The sequence below is a fragment of the Pyrus communis genome, chromosome 1, assembly GCF_963583255.1.
Source record: "Pyrus communis chromosome 1, drPyrComm1.1, whole genome shotgun sequence".
Classification (NCBI taxonomy): domain Eukaryota; kingdom Viridiplantae; phylum Streptophyta; class Magnoliopsida; order Rosales; family Rosaceae; genus Pyrus; species Pyrus communis.
This window is the reverse complement of record NC_084803.1, coordinates 20,324,733-20,352,421: the sequence shown is the minus strand read 5'-3', so window position 1 is coordinate 20,352,421 and position 27,689 is coordinate 20,324,733. Positions and strand designations below refer to the sequence as shown.

At 35.9% G+C, this 27,689-nt stretch overlaps 3 protein-coding genes and 3 pseudogenes across 3 annotated transcripts; 3 read left to right on the top strand and 3 right to left on the bottom strand.

The window, feature by feature from the left end:
* The first annotated feature begins 3,513 nt into the window (after positions 1-3,513).
* On the top strand, positions 3,514-7,508 carry LOC137736894 (ribonuclease III domain-containing protein RNC1, chloroplastic). The gene is made up of 5 exons (XM_068476210.1): positions 3,514-4,484; positions 5,489-5,714; positions 6,120-6,320; positions 6,699-6,785; positions 6,914-7,508. Exons 1-5 carry the CDS (start codon positions 3,685-3,687, stop codon positions 7,235-7,237), a joined length of 1,638 nt encoding a protein of 545 aa, XP_068332311.1. The 5' UTR covers positions 3,514-3,684; the 3' UTR covers positions 7,238-7,508.
* Positions 7,509-9,014: 1,506 nt separating this feature from the next.
* LOC137734690 (uncharacterized) lies at positions 9,015-10,006 on the bottom strand (annotated as a pseudogene).
* A 226-nt stretch (positions 10,007-10,232) lies between these two features.
* On the bottom strand, positions 10,233-11,616 carry LOC137721942 (protein ALP1-like; annotated as a pseudogene).
* A 2,770-nt stretch (positions 11,617-14,386) lies between these two features.
* On the top strand, positions 14,387-15,368 carry LOC137733920 (uncharacterized; annotated as a pseudogene).
* A 2,082-nt stretch (positions 15,369-17,450) lies between these two features.
* LOC137733639 (casein kinase II subunit alpha-2-like) lies at positions 17,451-21,521 on the top strand. The gene is made up of 10 exons (XM_068472779.1): positions 17,451-17,801; positions 18,089-18,218; positions 18,421-18,615; positions 19,475-19,632; positions 19,957-20,047; positions 20,166-20,231; positions 20,533-20,615; positions 20,859-20,922; positions 21,066-21,134; positions 21,302-21,521. Exons 1-10 carry the CDS (start codon positions 17,503-17,505, stop codon positions 21,356-21,358), a joined length of 1,212 nt encoding a protein of 403 aa, XP_068328880.1. The 5' UTR covers positions 17,451-17,502; the 3' UTR covers positions 21,359-21,521.
* Positions 21,522-22,177: 656 nt separating this feature from the next.
* LOC137733648 (uncharacterized protein At2g23090) lies at positions 22,178-23,756 on the bottom strand. The gene is made up of 3 exons (XM_068472790.1): positions 23,548-23,756; positions 23,219-23,259; positions 22,178-22,567 (listed from the first exon to the last, which is right to left on the bottom strand). The coding sequence occupies exons 1-3, from the start codon at positions 23,621-23,623 to the stop codon at positions 22,448-22,450; spliced, it is 237 nt and encodes a 78-aa protein (XP_068328891.1). The 5' UTR covers positions 23,624-23,756; the 3' UTR covers positions 22,178-22,447.
* Positions 23,757-27,689: the final 3,933 nt, after the last annotated feature.

The window sequence follows — 27,689 nt, the reverse complement described above, 5'->3', positions numbered from 1 at the left end:
GCATGCTGATAACATGTTGTAGTTTATTTTATCTAACTAAGGGGAAGGGGCCGGCGGCAAGAGGAGAGATGTGTTTGTAGGATCATAGGGGAATGTTTGTGTTATTCCCTCCTACGTAGTGCCTTTATTTATAGTAATAAGAGGGAGAAGAAATCCTTCATCCCCAAGGAATACAAGTTCATATAGAAAAGAATAACTAGAATCAAATCTAATCTAGGATTTACACAATCACACTTAAACTAGAAAAGTTTACAACAATACCACACTTTTTTAAAAAAAGACAATTAATAGTAATCAGGTATCAAATTCATTGTCCAATAAAATTAAAAATAAAAGGTATAAATGTATGCAATCCATGAGTAGTCACTTTTTTCTCCCAACTTATTGAAAACTCCCTTAACCTCTCCATTTTCATGCCTTTGATTTGTTTCCTCCGAGTAAAACTCAAAGCCCTAAAGTGAATTGAGATCCCCTCCAGAGCTGATGAACCCAAAGATCTAGATCATTCAGTTTATACCATACGGCCCCATTAGCCTATTCAACTGGCTCACCTTACACAAATTAAGAGTTTAGATTTATCTCTCTCCCTTTTTTTAAACGGTTTGAATTTCTAGATCCGTAAGCTCCAGACTGCAAGATCCAGTGATGATCTAAATTCCCCTAAACCAAGCCTCAAACCTCCTCATTTCCCAAATATGAAACCCAATCACCATGATCAAAATCTCTTAAAAAAACCTTTTCTTAAACTCAAGCCTACCAACACTCTGGAAGCTCATGTGTTTTTCATTTACTAAACTTATAGGCTTTAGTTTCCACACCTCAAGTTCTCATGTCAAGCCTTCTTTTTTTTCAAAATCAATCCATCACCATCAATTATTTTGAAAACCGTTGAAAGCGCTACATGAGGATAAATGCGAATTGCTACAAGAACAACAAAATATCTCCTATGACTCTTTTTTCCTTCAAAATGCTTTGGCCTTGTTCTTGATGTGTTTCACCGTTCAACTACAGAATATGTGTGTTTCATTGCACATTACTAACACAAAATTAAACCACCAATAAATTAAAATGTGTTAGTCTTTAGACCTAAACTACCAATTACTTAGTTTGGTTTTGTTTGATTTCTCTACTCATTTTAATTTAAACCGATTCAAATCACATCAGTTCTCACACAACTTAAGAAAGAAACCAGTCTAAACTAAACCTGGCATTTGTGTCATATTTTCCATGTTGTGTCATTTTGTGTCATATCTGATATCTTAACAGGTAGTGTCGTGTAACACTTGTTAAAATAAACGGGTAATATGACCCGACCAAAACTCGACCCATTAATATTACTTCAAAACATAATACTATATGTATACCACATTGTCACATAAATCTTACTTCAAAACATAAAAACACATTTGTCTTTCAAGTATCACATAAATATTAATTAACGTAGAAGTGTGAACATATTAAAAAATATATATACATAAACACTCATTTTTTTTTTTTTCATATTTTCTTTTTTGAAAACATGATCTTTTCATGGATGCAGGAAGATGAATGGTTCAAATCATTGATATTATATTCAAAGTTTTACATTAGTGAAAATATTGCTCAAAGTTTATAAAGTCTCTTGAAACTATATAAAATCGACTCATATTTCAGTAAACCATAAATATTGGAACGTGATATTAACAACCGTTCATTTTCCTACATCCGCTAAAAGATAATGTTTCAAAAAAGAAAATCTTAAAAAAAAAAAAAAAAAAAAAAAAAAAAGAAAAAAAAAACAAAACAAAACAAAACAAAGAAAGAAATTCGGTGAGAATAATAAAGCATAAACGACAATCGATATTGATTACAGTGTCGAATTTTAGAGTTGACCCTTTTACGAAAGTTGTAAAGCTTGTAATTACGAGTGATTGTATGTTTTTATTTACATTTTTCACACTTCTACATTAATTATTATTAATTTTGCACTCAAATTAAAATAGTTTTCATGCGGGTTTGGAGGGTTTTAACAATCTAAACGACGATATAACCATGGCGTGGAGGATTCAATCACGAGGGTTTATATATTCTTTCATATTTTTAACACTTATACATTAATTATTATGAATTTGTATTTATTTTGAACTCCCCTTAAAATATTATTCACAAGGGTTTGGAGGGTTTTAAAAATTCAAAAGACGATGTACCCATCTCAAAGCATAGAGGATGCAATCACGAGCTTTTAAATTTTTTTTTCACATTTTTCGCACTTACAAATTAATTATTATAATTTTTATTGTGTTTGGTATTTTTAAATTACTTGGATGCTTTAATTTAATAATTTGTTTTATAATGTTTTAATCTCACTTTTAAGATGATATAATATTTATGAGTATGACTATATAAGAGAGTAAAAAATTTGTAGGTTTGTTGACTATAAAATTGAAAGTCTATCTTTTTGCCTATACTAACACTACACTAGTTGATTTGAACTTTAGACAACATATCAAGTAAAAATTATCCCAGTAATGATGATAAGAAACTCTCATAATGCAAATAAATAAAACAATTTTTTTAATTTATTTTGAATATCTATACAATAATACATATTTAATACACACACACTATGACTATTGTATTTTATAATAAGTTTTATTAGTAGTTTTTCTTTAAAATCATCAAAATAGTTTTTTCTTAATGGGTTACTCACAGTTTACCCATATGCAGTGGTGGATCTAGAAAATAATATTAGGGGGGTTAGTAAGAATAGCGCGCTGCAAGCGCAAATTTTTTTTTTACCATAAATAGCATGCATATCACCATTTCATCAAGTCTTGGTAAGTCTGAAGTCATTTGGAAAGGCATACTACACACCTTTTAATGCTTCATTTGCGAGGGTAACTAACATGTTTCAAGGCTACTCTCATATGAATGTTTAACAAAGAAACACCCTTATCTTGAAAGCACTAACAATGTTTGATATCATTGCCTTCCATTAATATGTTTGTCCAAGAATGATGATGCTTTGTTATTCACTGAGATCACCATTTCATTTACCTTTTTACAAACATTTTATCAAACAGTTGGAAGGCATATATGAAGCCAACTCTAATTTTCAAAAAGGCAGCACCCAAGGTATCCATGAACATTCACCGAAGTTTAGAGGGTCAGCACCAAGGTATCCATGGACGTTCACCGAAGTTCGGGGAGGTCAACTAACCCCCCCTGTCCCTCAATGCATCTGCCACTCTCTGCATGTAAACTCATTATTAATGAATACTTAACGAGCGACTCAATAACAAACCGATTAGTTACAATGTTAATCTTAAAGCCTGTTAATTTCGTATCGTGTAAGAAATTACTAAGTTTAGTCCAAACCATACCACATCCACCCCACCTAGAAACAGTAAGTTAGGGAGTAAACAATACAACATTATGAACTAGTATATACGACACTGGAAATAGCTATACGACACCATTTCCCTAGCCAAAAAAATGTCTCCACCATCAACAAAAAAATATCTTAACGAGCAGACCAAATAGAAGCTAACACTCGCGCGCCACGCTTCCTCCACCTTATCCATCTTCCATTTTCCCAAAACCCTGCACAAACACCTTCAAAAACCCTCCATCCATGGCGGACCTAATCTCTTAACCCTCATCACCCCCTTATCATCCTCCTAAGAAAAAAAACACACCTCACTCATGGAGCTCTCTTCTTCTTTCACACAAGTCTCCAACCTATCCGCTTACCATAACTACTCCTTCACCTCCTCCTTCTCGCAGTTCCCAACCCAAATCTGCCTCAAAACCCCCAAGTTCCCAAACCGAAGATCGCAAAATCTCCACGTCGTCGCCGTCGCCGTCGACCCACAACAGGAACTCCCCCAAAACAGCCCCCAGCGGCTCCTCAAAGAGCTCTCAGAGCGCAAAAGGGCGACTTCTCCGAAGAAGAAGGTGCCGCCGAAGCGGTTCATACTCCGGCCGCCGTTGGACGACAAGAGATTAGCGCAGAGGTTTCTGAACAGCCCACAATTGTCGCTAAAGTCGTTCCCTTTACTCAGTTCCTGCTTGCCCTCTTCGCGGCTCAACAATGCCGACAAGGCGTGGATAGAGGAGTACTTGCTGGAGGCCAAGCAAGCTCTTGGGTACCCGCTGGAGCCTTCGGATAGGTTCGAGGACGACAACCCAGCAAAGCAATTCGACACTTTGCTGTACATGGCGTTTCAGCATCCCTCCTGTGAGAGGACCAATGCCCGGCACGTCCGGTCCGCGCATTCGAGGCTGTGGTTTTTGGGGCAGTATGTGCTGGAATTGGGTTTGGCTGAGTTTTTCCTGCAGAGGTATCCAAGGGAGTCGCCGGGTCCAATGAGGGAGAGGGTGTTTGGGTTGATTGGGAAGAGGAACTTGCCCAGGTGGATTAGAGCTGCTAGCTTGCAGAACCTGGTGTTTCCTTTTGATGATATGGATAAGTTGCAGAGGAAGGACCGAGAGCCACCTGTGAAGTAAGTTCAATGATCTTTTTTTCTTGGATACTTGAAATCAATGGTAGTTAGTTGAATATAACTCGTATCTGAAGTTCAGAAATTTAGGTGGATTTCAAACAATGGAAGGAGATAATTGCAGTAATCTTCTCATGAAATGGGAGTTTGTATCACTAGATATTGCCATGAATTCTCTTAACTATTGAGACGATCTATGAGATGGTTTAAACTGGGATTTATACTAAATTAAAGAAGCAATACCACATTGGCAAAACAATACAAGTAGCTAAACTAGAAGTAAGCCTGATCCAACTCAGAGAAGATTTCAAAAGTACCATACGAGCAAACTTGGTGAAGACTTCAATACTGATGAATGGACCTTTGTTAAAGGCTACTGATTATGCATGCCTATGATAAGAATTCTTCATTTCTTGGTACCCTGATGCATATGTGGGGATTAGGTTATATTGACTAACCTCTGTGTTGATGATAGATCATATCGCATTTATAATTTTATATCATGAAGGGATAGAATGGAGATGTAGGGTTTGAGGCTGGCTTGTATGGAAGCAAAGTTCTGTGCTTTTGGCCTTTCTCTATTACCTAAGTTATATGGCTAATGCTGAAAATCATTTTTGGGATTAAGAATGGAAGTTGAAGACATGATAAGTGTGTGGCCCTTTCCTAGCCTCAACTTAGGGTGTATCTACATATTAAGTACTAGTTTTTAGCTGATTTTAGTGACGAATTACATTCCTTATTTATATAAATATAAATATATTTATACACATACACGGGCACACTATATGTTTATATGTATATGTATCTCATAGTGATTGCAAGTTATCTCTTACTGTTCTTGTAGATCTCACCTTGCAGAACCAGACCATAGTTTCTTTGGCAGTACATAAATAATTTCTATTTACTTTTTATCATATAATTGTCTAGATTCTTCTGTGCCTTGAAAACTCATAGTTGATGAGAAAATGCATTTGAGCTTCAAATTTATTGTGTATTTTGGGCAGGTCTGTATTCTGGGCTTTGTTTGGGGCAATATATTTGTGTTTTGGTATGCCAGAAGTATATCGTGTTCTTTTCGAAGTATTTGGAATGGACCCAGAAGATGAGACCTGCCAGCCAAAACTACGGAGACAACTTGAAGACGTAGATTATGTTTCTGTAGAATTTGAAGGCAACAAACTCAGCTGGCAGGATGTTGCGGGTTACAGGGCAAGTTTTTTTTTGTGCATTGTTTCTGTTGTTTATGCATACTAACAAAATAATAAACGCTCCAAAAGTTGCTCTGGGATCTTTAGAAGATCAAAGAGTTTTATTAAAAGAATATCAGTTTATATGTACGCAGTTGGCAAAACCATGATGGGTACTGAATATAAAGACTAAATAATTTAAGGGTCGTCAAACGGCACTAGGTTTAACCTGACTCTTGAGGCTTGTTTTGAACATATGTTAAATCCCTGTTAATGTTCTAATGTTGGGATTTATGTTGCATCTTTTTGGATAAATTATTCATGTTATATATTAGAATGACTATATAAATTTTCACATACAATTTGGTTGCCATATTTTACAGAAATAGTTTTGATTTTGTATCTTCTCATGTAAGTTCCTGCAAATAATGTGTTTTCCCCTCTACAGCCCCCAGAAGATGCGCTTTTTGCACATCCAAGGCTCTTCAGGGCTTGTGTTCCACCCGGTATGCATCGGTTCAGGGGAAATGTATGGGATTATGAGAGCCGACCTAAAGTCATGCGGACATTGGGATATCCCTTAGCATTGACTGATAGAATTCCAGACATTACTGCAGCTAGGAACATCGAACTTGGACTTGGGCTACAGGTGTTTCCCTCACTGTCCTCCATCTCTATATGTGCATTTGCGTGTAGTATGCAATTTTATTTAAACTAATCGTAATATAACATAGTGAGTAATCTGAAAAAAAGTTAAAAATAAAATAAGAGAAGACAAAGGCAACATGCCAAAATGATCTGTTACCATTTCTATACGTGTCACCAGATGTCTAACTAGTATTTTCTCTGTCACACTCAAAGTTTACTAGGGCGGATTATCCTATTCCAAGATTTTAGATCCACCAAATCTGGATAGGTTATGTCCGTTTTGTCACCTATTCGATGTACTTACTCTTATTTGTTAATGTTTATAGTCTGTATAGGCCCCGCATCTTGATGTATTGCTTACTTTCTTATTTGCGTACAGCTTTCTTTCTTGCATCCATCGAAGCACAAATTTGAGCATCCTCGATTTTGTTACGAGCGTTTAGAATATGTTGGCCAAAAGATCCAGGTAATAAGTTACACTGTGTAAATGCAAATTTATTTGTCCTACATTGTGTAGGAGACCCCATATATCTCTTTCCCCATACTAAATATATATGTTGAATTTGGGTGGTTGTGTGTTTATATCTTGTCTAGGACCTTGTGATGGCAGAAAGGTTGCTGATGAAACATTTAGATGCTCCTGGAAAGTGGTTAGCAGAGAGACATCGCCGTGTTCTCATGAACAAATTCTGCGGGAGATATTTGAGAGAGAAGCGTCTCCACCAGTTTATCATCTTCTCCGACCAAGTTCAGGATGCATATGAGCACAACCGAAGATTAAGAAATCCAGCCACAACCGCTGTTCAACAAGCCATTCATGGTCTCGCATACACAATATACGGGAAGCCAGATGTAAGACGCCTCATGTTTGAGGTTTTCGATTTTGAGCAAACCCAACCTAAAGCTGTGACTGTGTGAAGATGAAGGATTCGTATTCAAATCTTTATGCATGCCAGAAAGCGTTCTTTTTCCGCTCCCTCAACTTTTTCATTTTTCTATTCTAAATAGGAAATAATTGCATGGAACCATATGTGATTGTGATATCTAACGACACTAATGTAATATAAAGATGTAATAGTTTTAACTAAATTAGTTTTATCATTTATTTTCACTCTCATATGTGACTAGAGCACAATTTTGCAAGTGGCGCCCAATGTAATGTTGCAGCCTAAGTTTTTGCTGTTCTTTCCGGAGTCCCTCTCTTTCTTTCTTAATTCTTTTGCTCTTAACAATCGAAAATCAGACGAGATTCGTTATATTGGTTAAGAGCATTCACTTTGTGCGTAATCTTGTCCAATTTTCTTATCTCTATTATGGCTTGTATAAAAGAAGGAATTTTTGGAAATTTAAAAATTCCATTGTGAAATTTAGGATTTTCACATGAGAGAAAATTATTGAGAAAAATTATCTCAATTTTCACTTTCATTCTTGTAGTTTTTTCTTGAAATTTTGTCCTTTTAATTTTGTTATGTTTTTACATCAGTCTAATTCATTAGTTTTCCGTTGTTATTTGTCACATTTTCTCATTTTGTGTTGTTGTTGGAGACTATAGCATGGATAGCCAAAAAAGTCTACTCCCACCCAACCATGAATATCATTAACAAAAAATGCGTTGTTTGACTACAATCACTAGAGAAAATAAATGGTTTGTTTAGGAAGTGTTTTTGATGAATAAAATTGCTTTTAAATAAAATAATTTTAAATTAATTCATAGTAAAATTCAAGTTAATTATGGAATCTTGTAATAAGCACATAATTGATGTTTCATGCAGAAAGTACTTCAAGGGTGCGTTTGTTGCACCGGACTGTCTCGGACTGGACTAGCTGCAGGGACTAAGCTGGACTGGCTTAGACTAGACTAAGCTAGACTAACTTAATCAAGCGTTTGGTACAATGTCGGACCAATAAGCAGGATAATGAAAATAGTGTTGTTCACCAGATTTGTGTTTGCTTAGGATTACATTATTGTTCTATTTTAATAGCTCAAAAACCTGTGTCCAACTCCTTTGCCATTGTGTAATAGAGTAATGCTACAAATATCATGATATAGGTTAATTACAGCATATTTTTGCCATGTATATTATGAATCTTAAAAAAAGAGGACAATTGTTTTGTTTTTAGTACCTGCTAATATAAATGAAAAGATAAATACATATCCTAATTCAAATGAAATTGGGCTTGGTGTATAAAACGATTTTACCACTTATAGTTTGACAAGGAGACTATTTTGCTTTCTAACACGAATTCTAGTAGCAGAAAACAAGTCTTCAAAGTTTAAACAAGAAAACAAGAAACAAATCAAGAAGATAGTCCAGAAATTTTCTTCCCATGGAATTGAAAGAAACTGCACCGATTGGCGAAAATGAGCCCGAGATCGTGCTTCTTGATAACCCATTTGAAAGGTTGCTAAAAGTGTCTGAGAGTAACTTGCTTAGAGGTACAAAAAGGAAAGCAAATAATATGGTCCCGAGGGTAACTGCTTCTTGGACTAAATCTGGAGAGAAAGAAGATCTCCATAATTTACAAAATACCAGTTAACTATAGTATAGCATTCCAAAGTAGATCTCCATAATTTACAAAATCATAATTAACATTAGCCAAAATACTTTATCGTGCAAAGCTAAGTTAGAAGCCATAACATTAGATTTTACGATTAATAAAATACATCCATGTCAAAAGGCACCACATAATATACTCATCCGCTTGCTTTATCGCTTAAAAGTCTTTGGACGAACACTTTGTTGAGTTTCGAATTGATTGCCCTAAACACTCCCACATTTTGTGGTTTTTCCAAAATAAGAGTCAATGCATCAATTTGATCCATAGGAGAAAGACTCATTGCTCCAAGTTCGTTAGCTATGTCACTATGATCTGCACTACCTTGAACTATAGCTTCAATTACCATTTGCATCCTTTTCCCACTTTCAACATAAAATTCTTTCAGTCCACTGATAATTGCCTCGGTTCCATCACTTGAACTTCCCATAGCTCTTTTACTCTTCCTTTGGCTATTTTCAGATGGGGTGCTTTGTTGGCTTTGTTGGTTCATTGAAGAAACAACATTTTCACCTCAAATATCACTTGCACCAACCTGCTCATGATTTTGTTCCTCCATCATTTCAGCAAGGGTTTCGACTACATTACCCGTAGCCCGATCTTTTCCAAATATATATGCAAATCTATCATACAGTGGAAAATGTTTGCTTCTCCATCCATCGGCTTCTTTATTTTTCTAAGATTATATCAACATAGCAAAACTAAAATTTAGCATGCGTAACAAATATAGCAACAAGAATATAACTACTGTATAAATAAAATAGGATATGAACCTACACATAAGTTTGCCATGAGTCATCACTATCAACTTCAACGCACTTTTTGATATCATTCCATGCAAATCTACTTGTGTTTATCATGCCAAGGTCCAAACTATATGTATTTTTTCCATTTCTTCAACTTTGACTCAATATGTGGAGTTGCCTTTATATTTGAATTAGGACATAAAACATTGACAGCTTTTGCTATTTTAGTCAAAGTACCTTGTTTGAAAGCACCTGTGTCACACCGTTGCTTCCAAGCAACAAAATCCTCAAGAATAGATAGTAATACTTCTTCCTCAAATGCTTCCCATTTACGCCTTCTTCCTTTTGGCTCTTAAGCAGCATTCAAATTATTGTCGTTATCCATACCTAAACAAAAAATATTTGAATGTACTAAAGTACAGTACAAAGAATCAATTTGCATAATATCCAACAATTTGCATAATATCCAATTAATTTGCATACCATCCAATCAATAAATCGAATGACATTCACTGATGAGCAATCTAATCATTTTGCTAATATCCAACATATGCATGATAAAAAGGAAAACTAAAATAAAATGTTATCATTAACACATATAGCTAGTTCGGTTACTGGTTTCTAATTGCTCTCCATTCATTATACATTTCCTGAGCCATGGCATTCCTTTGTGCAGTCCACTGGTCAGATGTTTCAACACTACCAACATATTCACCTTCTTCTATATTTTGTCCATCTTCTATTATTGGCAAATTCTCCATTAGATCTACAGACATCTCTTGCTTAATAAGATTGTGTAGTAAGCAACAAGCGGTAATTATTCGACCTTGTGTCCTTATCGAATAGAAAGATGGACTCCTTAGTATCGCCCACCTTCCTTTTAGCAAAGCCAAAACAGCGTTCAATTACATTCCTTGCCTTAGAATGCTTCATGTTAAAATATTCTTCCTTATTAGAAGGTGTTCATCCCTCCCATTCAGATAAATGATAAGGTATTCCTCTATAGGGTGCAAGGAATCCTTCACCATTTGTATAACCACCATCTACAAGGTAATAATAACCTAATACAAAAAAGAAGACCTTATTAGTGTTTTGTAGTTCACAAACAAAACTAGACCTAACTTACAAAGTTGAGACTAACTAATAGTCTTACCCACTGGTACCTTTAAACCATTAGGCCTAGTAATTGCATCATGTAGCACTCTATAGTCTGATGCGGAACCCTCCCACCCCGAAAACACATATATGAACTGCATATCTCCTGAACACACACCTAACACAGTAGTTGCGACTCGACCCTTTTTTGTTCGGTATCTTGGTTTGTCAATTTCAAGTACATGCACATCAATGTGTGTTCCATCTAATGCTCCCAAGCAATTCTAAACAAAAAAAACAAGCTTTTGTTAATTTATACAAAGGGAATGAAGAGTTAAAGCTTAGGGAAAATGACAAAAAAAATTATCATCATACCTTAAAACATTGCTACCTAGGATCTGTAGAATCAATAGGCACAAGCTGAGAGACTTTTAGTAGGATACCTTGTAATCGCAAAATTTCTTGCAATACACTATTGAAATACCTACTTATAGTCTCTCCCGACCTATAAAATCTACCGCCAACACGACGATTCTTAGTATAATGTGATAGTATTTGTAAAGTTATACACACCTGCTCCTCTACAGACACCAAACCATCCATTTTTACCCTTCCATCTTGACGAAGTAAGTCACATAATATGGCAAAAGTCCTTCTATCCATTCTCAATTCGTTGACACATTCAACATCAGTATTCCCTATTATACCATTCAGATAACACAAACTAATCTCTCATCTAATAAGTGAACGGTTAGTCAAAGTGCATCATTCAACATGTCTCTATTCAACATGTCTCTATTTGGCCCTTAGCATCAACAACAGAAGAAGCGTACAAATGAAAATTGACTCTAAATAAGATATCTCTAACAATAGGATCAATAAAAGCTTCCTTCGATCCATATCTATCCAAAGAAAAAAAAATAATAATAATAATGACATTATATATGTAATATTTACTATTATTAAGGGTGATGGAAATGAAGTGATTATGATATGAAATGAACTAGATCAAAAGAAACGGTATGCAAAGAATTCTGAAACAACTAACTGCATCAATACTCCTTTGAAGATATTGTCATCTAATTAAACATGTAGGACACTGGAATTTTCTCCATTTACCACCTAATTAAATAAATGTATTTCTAAAGTTAAATTCATACGATCAAATATCAAACAGCCATGAAGTTTTACAAAATGGTGGGTCCTTTTTTATATTTCATGCTAGATAAAGATGCAGATATGTTTGCACGAGTAGACACGCATATTTCGTGTAAAATGGTTTCAATCACCACAACCCACGTATAACTATTTCATCACATTCACATTGCTGATCCATACCTTCAGTACAAATCTGCAGGAAAACTGTGGCTATTTCTTTTCCCCAACACTGCAGCCCAAGAAGAGCCTGAAATAGAACTTAACCATTTACTTAAATACACAACAGAACCAACAACGAACCACTATATGTTTCAACCAAACAAGTGAAGTTGCATTTATCAATATGATAAAAATGACCATGAAGATACAAATGGATTGAGATGCAAAATGAGATATTTCCAGACTACCCTTCTGTAAGGGAAAAAATCATCAATGATGAAGCATTGACAGGACATATGGAATTGCTTCCTGCCTATCTCTAATGTCATTCAAACAAAGTGGTCCGAGGAAGGTAAAAGGAAATCAAAAAATGAAAAAAAAAAACCAAACAGAGGATACGACTTCGAACATAACCACAAACCATTAAAAGAGTGCACAACAAAAATTTCTTCAACTTGCAGAGATTTCTCATCCAACAATTTTACCGAACGTTCTGCTTTTAGTTTTCATTTTTCATGGGAGAAAGAATGTAAATGAGAGAGGGAGGGAGGAAGGAGAGATTGTTTTTCCCTTCAAGTTTTGTCTCATCATTTATGCATTCACCATTCTCACCCCCTTCTTTCTTTCTTTCTCCATCCTTTCTCCTTCTCCCATGTTTTCTCTTTGAAGCTAAGAAAATCGAAACTAAAAATTAAGAATGAAATGGTTATCAAAAGACTATAAACTAATACTTGTTGTCTCCCAAGTTCATCTCATATACCCATAGACAGTTATCGTAACATGCATAAAGAACACTACACACAAAAGAGGAAAAAGAAAGGAATAAACCAAATTTATTTGGTTGTTTGCATTGAATTCTTCTTTTTAAACAGATGACTTAAGGCCAATGATACAAGTCGAAAATCAATATCACAAATATTAGGAAAGGGTGATGCAGATGAAAAGGGGGAAGGGAAGAAGGAAAAAAAAAGAAAATAGAGGAATGAAGGAAAGCAGGGCAAAACATCGATGATATCATTCATGTGGAGATGAATCAAAGATCAATCCACAGCACTGACATTGCACTAGCAAATAGAATTTTGAAATAACTGAAGATGGCAGAGTACATAGTTGACGGAAAACGCAAACGCCAAATTGGTTTAGTGCTTTATATTTCCTAACATCATACTAGCAATAACAGCATAGAGCCACAAATTGGAAAATCATCTGTGGTACTTCATGTTACAAAACATATGTGACTTTAACCGGAATGTGAAGGGCTACAAAACAAGTAAAGTCACCCACGTTTCTGAGTTCGGATTTGAAAGAAAAGTTGAAATATGAAAAAACCCCAAATTCTAATCTCAATTTGACCTAAAAATCAAAACCCTAATTTGTTCAAGTGCAGAGTTCTATGATTGAAAATTTCTCAAACCTAAAACAACAAAATCAAATAAAGCTCAGTAATATCACAATTTGCAAAACAAATCGACGAAATAAATCGAAGATTCAACGTTTACCAGACAACTCAGAGCAGATGAGGCCGAGCAGATGCAGATGAGGGTGAGGACGACGACAATGAGGGAGCAGGGCAAGGACGACGATGAGGGAAGACGCAAAGATAAGGACGAGCAGGATGAGCGACGTTGGGGGGGTTCTTGGACGACTGAATCTCTCGTGGTTTTCTATGGCTTGTGAGTCCGCCCAAAATTAGGGATCCTCGTTAAGAACTGCTAAGGAGGCGTATAATCTGAGTGAGTCCATGCTAAGGTCATTAAACCTAATCTTGGTGCTAAGGTTATCAAACTTAGTCCCTTGTTTGGTCTACACCAGGATTAGGTTTAAACCATGAAGCATTCTAAGGCAAGAAATGTAATTGAACGCTGTTTTGGCTTGCTAAAAGGAAGGTGGGCGAAACTAAGGAGTCCATCTTTCTATCCGATAAGGACACAATGTTAAATAATTACCGCTTGTAGCCTACTACACAATCTTATTAGGCAAGAGATGTCTGTAGATCCAATGGAGAATTTGCCAATAATAGAAGATGGACAAAATACAGAAGAAGGTGAATATGTTGGTAGTGTTGAAACATCTAACCAGTGGACTGCAAAGAAGACTGCCATGGCTCAAGAAATGTATAATGAGTGGAGAGCAATTAGTAACCATCAACCGAACTAGCTATATGTGTTAATGATAACATTTTATTTTAGTTTTCCTTTTTATCATGTATGTTGGATATTAGCAAAATGATTAGATTGCTCATCAGTGAATGTCATTCGATTTATTTATTGGATGGTATGCAAATTAATTGGATATTATGCAAATTGATTCTTTGTATTGTACTTTAGTACATTCAAATATTTTTTGTTTAGGTATGGATAACGACAATAATTTGAATGCTGCTCAAGAGCCAAAAGGAAGAAGGCGTAAATGGGAAGCATTTGAGGAAGAAGCATTACTATATGTTCTTGAGGATTTTGTTGCTCGAAAGCAACAGTGTGACACAGGTGCTTTCAAACAAGGTACTTTGATTGAAATAGCAAAAACTATCAATGTTTTATGTCCTAATTCAAATATAAAGGCAACTCCACATATTGAGTCAAAGTTGAAGAAATGAAAAAAAAACATATAATTTGGTCCTTGACATGATAAACACAAGTGGTTTTGCAGGGAATGATGTCAAAAAGTGCATTAAAGTTGACAGTGATGACGCATAGCAAACTTATGTGCAGGTTTATATCCTATTTTATTTATACATTAGTTATATTCTTGTTGCTATAGTTGTTACGCATGCTAAATTTTAGTTTTGCTATGTTGTTATAATCTTAGAAAAATAAAGAAGCAAATGGATAGAGAAGCAAACATTTTCCATTGTATGATAGATTTGCATATATATTTGGAAAAGATCGGGCTACGGATAATGTAGCCAAAACCCCTGCTGAAATGATGGAGGAACAAAGTCATGATCAGGTTGGTGCAAGTGATATTGAAGGTGAAAATGTTGTTTCTTCAATGAACCAACAAAGCACCCCATCTGGAATAGCCAAAGGAAGAGGAAAAGAACTATGGGAAGTTCAAGTGATGGAACCAAGGCAATTATCAGTGGACTAAAAGAATTTTATGTTGAAAGTGGGAAGAGGATGCAAATGGCAACTGAAGCTATAGTTCAAGGTACTGCAGATCATAGTGACATAGCTAACGAACGTGGAGCAATGGGTCTTTCTCCTATGGATTAAATTGATGCATTGACTCTTATTTTGGAAAAACCACAAAATGTGGGAGTGTTCAGGGCAATCAATTCGGAACTCAAGAAAGTGTTAGTCCAAAGGCTTTTAAGCGACAAAGCAAGCGGATGAGTATATTATGTGGTGCCTTTTGACATGGATGTATTTTATTAATCGTACAATCTTATGTTATGGCTTCTAACTTAGCTTTGCACTATGAAGTATTTTGGCTAATGTTAACTAGGATTTTGTAAATTATGGAGATCTACTTTGGAATGCTATACTATAGTTAACTGGTCTTTTGTAAATTATGGAGATCTTCTTTCTCTCCAGATTTAGTCCAAGAAGCAGTTACCCTCGGGACCATATTATTTGCTTTCCTTTTTGTACCTCTAAGCAAGTTACTTTCAGACGTTTTCAGCAACCTTGCAAATGGGTTATCAAGAAGCACGATCTTGGGCTCCTTTTTGCCAATCGGTGTAGTTTCTTTCAATTCCATAGGAAGAAACTTTCAGGACTATCTTCTTGATTTGTTTCTTGTTTTCTTGTTTAAACTTGGAAGACTTGTTTTCTGCTACTAGAATTCATGTTAAAAAGCAAAATAGTCTCCTTGTCAAACTATAGGTGATAAAATCGTTCTATACACCAAGCCCAATTTCATTTGAATTAGGATATGTATTTATCTTTTCATTTATATTAGCAGGTACTAAAAACAAAACAATTGTCCCCTTTTTTTAAGATTCATAATATACATGGCAAAAATATGCTCCAATTAACCCATATCATGATATTTGTAGCATTACTCTATTACACAATGGCAAAGGAGTTGGGCACAGGTTTTTAAGCTATTAAAATAGAACAATAACGTAGTCCTAGTCTAAGCAAACGCAAATCTGGTGAACAATATTGTTTTCATTATCCTGCTTCTTAGTCCGACACTGCACCAAACGCTTCACTAAGTTAGGCCAGCTTAGTCTAGTCTAAGCCAGTCCAGCTTAGTCCATGCAGCTAGTTCAGTCCAAAACAGTCCGATGCAACAAACGCACCCTTAAGGAGTTAGCAACAATCCCCTTACATATAATATTAGACAACCTAACACATAAAAAAATCAACTACCACTTTGGTTTTGGTAACTTACAAAAGAGTTTTGGCTCATAATGCCCATCTTTTCATTTGAAAAACTCAACAAGAAAAGAGTTTTGGCTCATCCCATTTGACGGATTGGACTAGAATAGAAGAAAACAAAATTATACGAACGAAAGTGAAAATCCAGTTAAACTACTTGTAATCTAATGTAGTTAATAGAGTGCATTTTCACTCATCACCATAAATTACGGTGTATGTTCATCATACATTTCGTCATTTGTCACGCATCTTTTCATAATTCTAAAAATTTTGAAAAAAAATTAACTATGATTAGAAGAACAAAAATGCTACTCTTATCATTTAATTGTACAATTTTTGTATCATCTCTCTAATAAAAATGAGACTCACTATATTTGCACTTAAATGAAAGGACACGAGGCACATTATAAGGTGTATGGTGAACATACACACTTATGGTGGTAAGCAAAAATGCTACCACAACCAATAACAAAACCACTAAACAATGAATTCAAATTCTCTTTGTATGGATCACGGGGATCTGTGAATTTTTACCGTTCATTGTACATCGTGCGGTAAGAAATCATTTTAAATTTTTTATTTAAAATTGAAGACCAAACAGTACCAACAAAAACTGACCTTACAATTACAATGAACGGACACAATTTACGGATCTCCAAAAGCCTCACAAAGAGGATCTGGAGAGGATCATGTTGGCTAAACAGGATCTGGATCCCATTCGGATCCAAATTGTGAAGATCCTCACATCTTAGCCATTCATCGTGCATTTGTAGGTTAGAAATCATTTGACCTTTTTTTATTTAAAATTAAATACAAATAGTATCTAACGAAAACTGAATGCATAATATACAATAAACGGCTAGAATTTGAAGATTTCTAAGATTTCCACATAGTGAATCGGGAGATGATCCTCTTCCGGCTAAACAATGGCCACTCTGCACTTTCCACGTCAACATATTGTCCACTCCACCGCACCACAGGCAAGCCCAACTCCCCACCATTGAATATTTAAGTTTTAACCGGAAAAGTTGCAAAAATTACGAACCAACCAACCCAACCCCCAATGCGCAGGTTTTTCGTTGGGCGTCGTTTGACGTTATTGGTGTCGTCGTTCCACAGCCTCCTTCCAAGCACATGATACATGCGCACAAATCCAGCAATACCCCTTCGCTTCCTGCTAGTGTGCACCCTCGCTGCCTTGCGTGCGCCGGTCGCGCACCCTCCTATCGTGCGCACCCCCTTCCCTCTTCCAAACCCTCCCCACGAGACGCAGACTCCCACACTAACCCAATCCACTCGTCGCCAGATCTCGGCCTCGAGCAATCCCACCTCGGCGGCGACAGCAGCAGAAGCCATGTCCAAAGCACGCGTCTACGCCGACGTCAATGTCCTCCGCCCTAAGGAGTACTGGGACTACGAGTCCCTCACCGTCCAATGGGGGTAACCGTTTTTACCTCCCTAATTTTATTGATTTTCTCGAATTTCAATCCAATTCGGGAGCTTTCGTATACGGATTTATCAGAAAACTGTTGATTTCTGATTTGGATTTCTGTAAGCTTGTAGTGGAGTTAAGATACAAAGCAATAGTTAGCTGATTAAGATTAATACATAATTAATTGTGTATTTACTGTGCTATCTGTGGCAATGATCCCCCCCCCCCCTTCTTTTTCTTTTTTTCGTTTTAATACAACTTTTTGTGGGTTTTTTTTTTTTTCCTTTGTTTCCAGTGATCAAGATGATTATGAAGTTGTTCGAAAAGTCGGAAGGGGGAAATACAGCGAGGTGTTCGAAGGTATAAATGTCAATACCAACGAGCGCTGTATAATCAAGATCCTCAAGCCTGTTAAGAAAAAGAAGGTAAAGTAATTTCCTTTTAGGATATTCGGGTTTTCGGTTCTGGTGTTTTGTTCGATTCAGTTGCCAATAACCCCATTCTGCACTTTTTAATATGCATTTGTTGTAAGTACATAATGGCGTGGTTGTGTACTATATCAAATATGTGGATCATTTGTTGTAACATTTAGCACACCATTTCATCTTCCTAGTGGTGTTTGTGCAGATTAAGAGAGAGATCAAAATTCTCCAGAACCTTTGCGGGGGCCCAAATGTCGTCAAGCTTCTTGATATTGTTCGAGATCAGCACTCGAAAACCCCAAGCCTGATTTTTGAGTTTGTGAACAGTACAGATTTCAAAGTTTTGTACCCCACACTGACTGATTATGACATACGCTACTACATATATGAGCTTCTCAAGGTAATTATTGTACTTTTAACATGGCACGGTTTGCTATATGAGAGAAGGGGAATTGAGCCTACATTTTGAGAGAAAGAGGTTTAATTTAGAAATGAGAGACCATACCCTTTCCGCAAGAGATTGTTCTAACTCTGCCAGAAATTGTTTTAAACTTTTAAATGTGTTTTTTTTCTTTCATGGTACCTTTGTGGATGGTCATTGCTTTCTCTCAGGAAGGAGAGATTTTAATCTCTTTGGGGCCGTTTGGGATGACGTATTTCAAAATCAGGGAATTAGTTAATATTATGTTAGTTAAGTTGTTGGATTGGAGTCACTGGATCATTACATAGTATTTGTATATTTTTTATGGAAAGAAGAAAGTAAAACACACAAGGATCAAATTATTAAAACACACTTGGATTCAAATGATTCATTGGATGTAGGCATATTGAGTTTTATTATTAAGTCCCGAGTCTTCCTTTCAAATCATTTTAATAATGGACCTTAAAGTGCTCTCTGTTGTGCTCTGTTCCAAGTTACTCAGGGATTTTAAATTTCAGTCCATGTGATGGTTTGCACAATGACTAGTATGTCATTTGACTCTGATATGCTCTTGGTCCGTTGTTCTGTATGCATTTTTTTAATGGTGGTATGTTAACTCGTGGGAAAGAGTTCACACCATGCTTCAACAATTTGCAATTTAATGTCCGCTCAAGCTTAATTACTTGATCTAAGGCATTGCCATCAACTTTTCTATGTGTTACGTATAATAAGAATGCTGGGTTAACATTTTTTTCTGGACCTATATAAGTACTGGCGAAATTAAGGTCCAAGTAGTGTGTAATTTTGCCTTTCATAAGTTAATTATTTTTCATTGCAGGCATTAGATTACTGCCATTCACAAGGTATAATGCATAGGGATGTCAAGCCTCACAATGTTATGATAGACCATGAATTGCGCAAACTTCGCTTGATAGACTGGGGTCTTGCTGAATTTTACCACCCTGGCAAGGAATACAATGTCCGCGTAGCATCCAGGTAATATTTTACGGTAAATTGGTAATATAGGACTAATGCCGATTCTTAGGAGCGGGTCGTTTAGAAAACATGCATGTTAATGAAAGAATGTTGAAAAATGAATTGTTTGAGTAGAACAAATATGTCATCTAAATTAGTAATGATCAGGTTAGGTGGCTAGGATGAAAATTTTCTTAAGTAGGTTGTTTCTTGCACATTCTTTAATAATTTTAGCATTGTGACTCTGTGAGGGTTCCTTTTGAGGTTTTTTTTTTTTTTCACATCCTTCAGTTTATATATTCATCTTTGTGAGATGATTGAAATGTCTTTCCGTGTTTTTTCTAGATACTTTAAGGGCCCTGAACTTCTAGTTGACCTGCAAGATTATGACTATTCTTTGGACATGTGGAGCCTTGGCTGTATGTTTGCGGGAATGGTGAGAATTACAGTTACTGTATTCTGATAAGATTTGTTACTTGAACTCCAGAATGTGCTTGCGTTTAGAAAATCATGTAATCATGTCTGTTTGCTCGTCATTACTTGTTTTTGTGTAGATATTTCGCAAGGAACCTTTCTTTTATGGTCATGACAACCATGACCAACTGGTCAAAATTGCCAAGGTAATGCTAGTACTTGTTTAGATGGCATAACTTGTTCCGTATGCATGTTATAGCTACTGTTAGAATTCCTGAAAAGAATCAAATTAGTGGTTTATGTTGGTTTATGTTTATACACAACTACTTGCACTACAGTGTTATGTAATCTAATGTAGTTTCACATTAGCGCTTACGAGCATGCACGGACTCACACTCATACACATATGGCCTAATGATTTCATGTATACATTATATATGGTCTAATCAGTATCGTTCGGTGTAACGTCCTTTCTAATGAATTGTAGTACTTCATATGCATTTCTAGGTACTTGGGACTGATGAGCTGAATGCATATCTGAGCAAGTATCATTTAGAGCTTGATCCTCAACTTGATGCTCTGGTTGGGAGGTATGTTGAGCAAAATTCTCTTCTAAGGGATGATAATAAAATAATAGGTCGATTCTGTGAATTCTTTGTGGAAATGTCTTTAGCATGCGACTGCAATGGTTCCATCTTCCGCTTGGAAGTGTTGCAGTGTAACTTATAAAACAAAATAAAAAGGTGCAAATGCAAATGAAACCCTGCCAAGTAATAAATAATGTAAAATTGGTTTCTCTATACGTGCATTGATGCGTTGCTACACTACTGCAGGCACAGCAGGAAGCCCTGGTCTAAGTTTATTAATGCAGATAATCAACATCTAGTTTCTCCAGAGGTCACTTACTCTATTTTTTCTTGGAATTATTTACACTAAAAGCTCTTAAGTTATTCACATTATATGTCATTTAAACGTGCCAAAACGGTTTTTTATTCCTTATGTATTATACAAATGTCAACTCAAGGGTAATTGATATGCAGGCCATCGATTTTCTGGATAAACTTCTTCGGTATGATCATCAAGACAGACTAACTGCAAAAGAGGCAATGGTAATTCTACCCTGCTTTCACAATTTAGCATTTAGTTATTTGTGGTCAGGGTGAAGGAGGGTAACACAGTTCATTCCTCATTTTCCTTTCATTTTATCAACATCTCGATAGCTTTTACCATCATTTTGTGGATGATAAAAAGTAGCTGACGGTGGTAAATCCTGCAGGGCCATCCATATTTCTCGCAAGTGAGGGCAGCAGAAAGCAGCAGGATGCGGACGTAATTGCTTGATTAGTCCGATTACATAGACTAGAGGTCCATTGCTATTTGGAATTGGGAGTGTTATTTATCTGAAAATCATCACTGTGGTTTGCCATTGTCAATTGTTGTATGTTTAAAATTGATTGTATGTTTTCATGGTCATTTAAACGAGTTTTCTTTCAATATTTCTGCTTAGTTTGTATAAACCAAATTAAACCAATGCATACCCTCATTCGCCAAGCAACGCCATTGCCAACATTATGTCACTATTTTCAGCAATGCGTCTCACCTATGATCCTTTATTCTATATTCGATGGAGAAAATAACCCCGACATTTGACCGGTTAGAATATGCACAAGGATATTTATCAATTTTCTTGTTTCGATTCATTTCTTGAAGAAAGCCGGTTTTTAACCGGAAATAACTATCCTTTTACCGATGAATTGGTCTTGCATTCGTTATCCTCCATCGCCCTTATTGCCATTATCTTGCCATGAAAAAATGACTACCATCGACGTCACCACCAGCACCGTCACTCTAGCAGCTCCACCACCATCACATGTGATGTAGCCACCACTACAGCCATCGGCCAGCCACTAGTCTCGCCCTTATCTTGCCATGAATGATCACCCCTACAGTGGCTGCTCCTGTTTACCAAATAAAAACTTGATAAAACCTGGAATGCTAATCCAGCATTTCCAGTGTCCAGTGTAACAAATTAACTAGCGAAAGCAATTTAATGACAAATCAACTTTCTGAAGCCTGTATAAAATGGGAATTTTCGGTACTAGGCGGGAATTTGACTTTCAAGACAGAAAGCACAACACGATGAACACCAAGATTCCATGAAACACACCTCTTTTCAAGAGTTATACCACCAACATCCATGATCATTCAAGACCGAGTTTCGGTTCAACAAGGAGATGCATCTCTTTCTCTCTCCCTCACTCACCACACACACACACACACACACACACACAAAAACAACTCCACAAGCAAGTATTAAATAGCTATCGTTCTAGAAGAACTCTTGGTAAATTCATTCCAGGCTTTAATATAGAGGGCCATGACATTCATAATCTGTCGCTGCGACTTCTTATCAAATGTTCTTTCATTTCTTGAGATGAGGGAAACAAGCGTAGACATCAGACTTGGGATGCTTTGCCTCAGCATGTTCCCTGCACTTCACTTCTGATGTGGTGCACATAAATGCTTGCATGCACACCTTACACTGCATTCAACATATAATCATTGTCATATTAAAGCAGATGAAGTGGAAAATGCATTAGCTCACCTGAGAAGCAATTAGATTTGATTACATCGATCGACCAACAATTAATTGTACTATATGTTAACTGTCTTGGCCCCAAAACTCAAATATATTGATCGACCAGGCCTTCATCAATACCTACCAACAATCGACATTATATAATAACATACTCTTGAGACCGCTGCATATGCAAACTGATGGCACATACTTCATTTGTTACTGAAACACAATCTTCCCACCCCAAAAGAAAAATCTCTCAGACGTAGGTTGAAACTGAAAGGCTCTCATAAATTATATGCAAAGTCATCTTGACCAATACATGATAATCACTATCACCTCAAACTTTCGACAAAGTAACTGAATTTAACTTTCTACCGGTCACACAAGGAGCCGATTTTATCACAAAGTACCGCAAAAAGAGGAAGAAAAACGAATGCACAGCATTGGCAGGCATAAATTTAACATTCCCTGATAACCCACTTTCAATTACATTCCATTTAAACAAGTAGGAACGAAAGTAGACATTCTAAACCGACCGAAAGACTTAACAAATGGTTTTCTGAATTAACTATGAATCATATTATCACCAAACCAATTAGTTGAAGTAATTACCTGGATAGACATGGCTTTCTCGTTTGTTTTAAGCTGACTTCCTGTGCAAATCAAACAATTAACCCAATTGTATTAGACCAACAACTAGATCTAATCATAATCCCCAATTGGAGCTACTAAACATAATACTTCAATTTTCTTTTTCTTCTATTTTCTCACAATGGACAATTTTCAGTGAAATTTTACACATAATCATCCCCAAATAAGCTTGCAAGCAATTAAAACCTAAATCTAAATGCAAAATTTGTATTTTTTTTAATTTCTATATCAAGTGAAAAGGGTAATTTACATCTGTGAAAAAAGGGGGAAAAAGAAGATGAAATATTTACCTTTGCCGGCAGCCTTCTGCTTCTCCAAGTTCTTCTCGCGCGCCATCTTGGCCTTCTGACCGTTGCCTCCTCCCATGGCGTGTGGTAAATCGAAAGAAAGGGTGAGGAGCTGGAAACCCTAATTTCGCAATTGAGCTCTGTGCGCTGTGCCTCTTAAGGCAGAAAGGGCGAGCAATTATTGGGCGCGAGCCGAATTAGTCAATTTCTAGCGCACCTCCCTTCTCATAGTCAACTTATATCTTTTACAAACTTTTCCATGAGTTTCTTTCCGTCACGGTAGTTGGCTAGTGAGCTATAATTGCTATGACACCAACTGCACGTGACCGGCACGATCCTTAGAGTCCAGGCCTGTCGGCCAAATATTAGCACAGGCACACCGAGTTTATACAAGTTGCTCTCTTTTGTCACATTCCTTCAAGGGATTTGTATTCAAGTATGAGTCTAAAGGATTTCAAAAGAATTTTAAAAATTCAAGAATATTCAATTAAGATTTTAAATTTATAGAAGCATACATGTATTGACTTAAAATATTAAAGATATTGATGGATTTAGAGGATCTTATAGTGTATTTTAGGCTTTAGCAAATCAAACTTCTCTTCCAAAGATTTTGAAGTGAATTCACATAGAGTTTATGAAACTCTACTAGAACTCCATCAAACTTCACGATTTTATATCTCTTTTAAAAAAATTCAAAATCTCAATTGTATGACTTATGTTTGGAAATTCATATTATTCTAGATAACATTGATTTACAACTTATTTTTAATTATCATTTATGTGCTTTGATTAGAGATTGTTGAATCAAAATATTAAATGATTTTCTTTTTATGTTCAAGGTTGCAGAATTTTAAAGTGTAATAATAGGGAGACCAAAATTTTAAACTAAATTTTGTAAATCAAATAATATGGTTGTTGATGATTAGATTATTATTTTAGTATTGATTAACGTGTTTATTTCTTACTGGTGACACATCATTTGAATTGCAAATTCAGTTTAATAGTTTGATCTTTCTAGCATTATCTTTTTCTTTCTTTTTTTTAATTGTAATTCACATGTTTCTGTACTAGTCCTTGAGCCTGATAGTGCATTTACCATACCTTCTATGGAACATGATATTGTCGCACTGTCAATTGATTAACGACATACTTACAAGACAAATATGGTACCCAAATGATAATTGTCACGTGTCACTTAGTTTTTTGTGTTAAAACATGTCACTTGATACAGTTTAATAATATTTTTCTTCACTTATAAATGGGTTATTGTACATGAAGTTTGATGGACTTTGGTTGACTCTCTGTTGACCCTAGAAATTACAAGACATGTGTGATATGCATACTGAATAACCATTAAGCGAACTATGTCCTCTTGTTGATGCGGGCGTTCCAATTCCCAACCGAACTTAGTCAGGCGAATGAAATGAATGTGGTGATGCAGTTACAAAACGTGTTGATGACTTTTGTACCAAGCAACTTTGACCAAAGAAGGAACACTCTCGACCTAAGATTCTAGAATCTGAAGACAAGGGGATGCAAGTCAGTACTAGGTACAGGATCTTCTACACCAGGTTCAGCAACTTTAACTATATTAAATCAGAGTATGGTACCCAAATGATAACTGTCACGTGTCACTTAGTTTTTTTGTGTTAAAACATGTCACTTGGTACAGTTTAATAATATTTTTCTTCACTTATAAATGGGTTATTGTACATGAAGTTTGATGGACTTTGGTTGACTCTTTGTTGATCCTAGAAATTACAAGACATGTGTGATATGCATACTGAATAACCATTGACTGAACTATGTCCTCTTGTTGATGCGGGCATTCCAATTCCCAACCAAACTCAGTCAGGCGAATGAAATGAATGTGTGATGCAGTTACGAAACGTGTTGATGACTTTTGTACTGAGCAACTTTGACCAAAGAAGGACCACTCCCGACCTAAGATTCTAGAACCTGAAGACAAGGGGATGCAATTCAGTACTAGGTTCAGGATCTTCTACACCAGGTTCTGCAACTTTAACTATTTAGTTCATAAACCTGTATAACAATAAGGGGTGAGCTTCAATAGCTTAGTACGGACATAACATTACCATGATAAATTGACCAAACTAAATTAAGAGTCATAATATCATACATAGTTAGATATCAAATCATTATCGATAACAATGCATGAATGCAATGCATACTCTTCGTCTATACCCATTAATTTGAATAACTAAACATCCAGACCTCATATGTCCCATTCCATACTTATACCACTTGGTCCCAAGTAACTAATTATACGAACTAACTCCCCTAACACAGCCATCCCAATCTCCCACCTCTAATCTTGTGAATACATAACATATCCATTCACTTGCTATTGTTCTTTCACCTAACACAGCCATCCCAATCTCCCACCTCCAAGTCATCCCTCACATAAAGATCGTCTTCACCGCTGATCACATAGAGAGTGTCTTAGAAAATCCAATCTCTCCCTCTAAGATGTTGATAGAATTTTTTTTTTTTTTTGTTAGATATACTCACACCACTTTCATCGCCATGTTGCCACCACCACCTTATTATGACCATCTTCTCTACACCCACCACCACCACTGTCACCGTCACTGTCACCATTGTCATTTCCATGAGCATCATTGTTACTCCTACCATAACCACCGCCTACACTACCATCACCATGATCACCACCCCTACCACCATCATCATCACCACCGCCCCCCATCTCTACTCCTCTAACACCCCAACACCGCCCCGCCAAGACAATCACCACGTGACATTTCCACCACCATTGTATAAGACTACTTTGTCATAGTCATGATCACTAGTTCAATAATGAAACTTAAAAATAATATTGCTTATTTATAAATTGGTGATTAGAAATTTCATGATAATTCACATAGTTCTAAAAAATTCTAGCATGAAACTCTCTGGAATTCTGCAAAGTTTATCATGTAACTCTTTTCTTTCTCATAAAAGTACATCATTATCAGTCTACTAAATCAGTGAAAGTCTACCACTTAAAAAAATCAACTGCATTTAAATTTTAAGACAATACACCCGTCAAGTGAGAAGAATTAGATTCAAATTTCGATACAGGTTTCGCAAACAAACCTAAAATTTTTGTTCTTTGTTTAAAAAAATAAAAAGAAGCTACTTAGCACTACAATCTAATAGTATTCCTTTTCACGTATAGTGAGAGGTTTTAAATTCAATTATCGCTAAAGAAGAATTTGAACCATATTATTACTAGTCTATTATGAGGTTTAGGAGGTGTAGTCAATTTGGATTTCAAAGGATTTTGATGGACTTTTTATAAGTGACTGATTTTAGAGGATTTTAATAGACTTTGTAATCCTATATGGATTTGGCAGATTTACATAGATTTTCATTACGATTTTTGTGGATTTGTATGGATTTCTATCATGGATTTCTAAGAATTTCAAAAAAAAATTAAAAATCACATGCAGAACTGTCAGATCATTTTTAATGAAATCATGCGGCTATGACTAAACAACTCCAATACGTGTTCAGTTATGGGTCTCTTCTGTTTGACCTTCCTTCATTCCATCTAGCATATCGATCACAAGCTGCAAGCATATTCACCATGATACTTTCGTTCCCCTTCAATCCCATGCCCACCATTTTCCTAAACTTCAATGCACGCTCTGCCTTCCCACCCTTCCAATACCCACCATGCATTACAATCCAAGAAACCATATTTATCTCAGGCATTTCATCAAACAACCTACATGCAACCTTCAAATCACCAAATCCAGACATTTATGTACAATCATCTAAGAAAAAGTGGAGAAGAATTCATAGTAGGACTATTCATCTTCTTTGCTCATGAAAAGAAATCATAGGGGGAGGGTTGGATTGTTGATGACATTTTGTATTTATACTTCCCACCCTCATATCCATCAAAATCCTTCATTTACAAAAATCCTAGCAAATCTTTGGCATTTCCACTACACCTAGATTTGTATGAATTTTTAAAAAATTTAATTGACTACCCATGTATTTGGATGTATTCTTCAAATCCCCTCAAATCCTAAATTGACTACACCATGATTTTCAAATCTTTTAAAATCCTCTTTCAAACTCCTAATTACCTATACTCTGATTTTAAAGTCTATTAA

Excerpts from the sequence above, each read along its gene's own strand:
- LOC137736894 (XM_068476210.1), top strand. The coding sequence starts at position 3,685 with ATGGAGCTCTCTTCTTCTTTCACACAAGTCTCCAACCTATCCGCTTAC. Across the intron at positions 6,321-6,698 it reads AACTTGGACTTGGGCTACAG|CTTTCTTTCTTGCATCCATC; the intron begins GTGTTTCCCTCA and ends ATTTGCGTACAG. Across the intron at positions 6,786-6,913 it reads ATGTTGGCCAAAAGATCCAG|GACCTTGTGATGGCAGAAAG; the intron begins GTAATAAGTTAC and ends TATCTTGTCTAG.
- LOC137733639 (XM_068472779.1), top strand. The coding sequence starts at position 17,503 with ATGCGCACAAATCCAGCAATACCCCTTCGCTTCCTGCTAGTGTGCACC. Across the intron at positions 17,802-18,088 it reads TCCCTCACCGTCCAATGGGG|TGATCAAGATGATTATGAAG; the intron begins GTAACCGTTTTT and ends CTTTGTTTCCAG. Across the intron at positions 18,219-18,420 it reads AGCCTGTTAAGAAAAAGAAG|ATTAAGAGAGAGATCAAAAT; the intron begins GTAAAGTAATTT and ends GTGTTTGTGCAG.
- LOC137733648 (XM_068472790.1), bottom strand. The coding sequence starts at position 23,623 with ATGGGAGGAGGCAACGGTCAGAAGGCCAAGATGGCGCGCGAGAAGAAC. Across the intron at positions 23,260-23,547 it reads GCAGAAGGCTGCCGGCAAAG|GAAGTCAGCTTAAAACAAAC; the intron begins GTAAATATTTCA and ends TGATTTGCACAG. Across the intron at positions 22,568-23,218 it reads AGAAAGCCATGTCTATCCAG|TGTAAGGTGTGCATGCAAGC; the intron begins GTAATTACTTCA and ends TGTTGAATGCAG.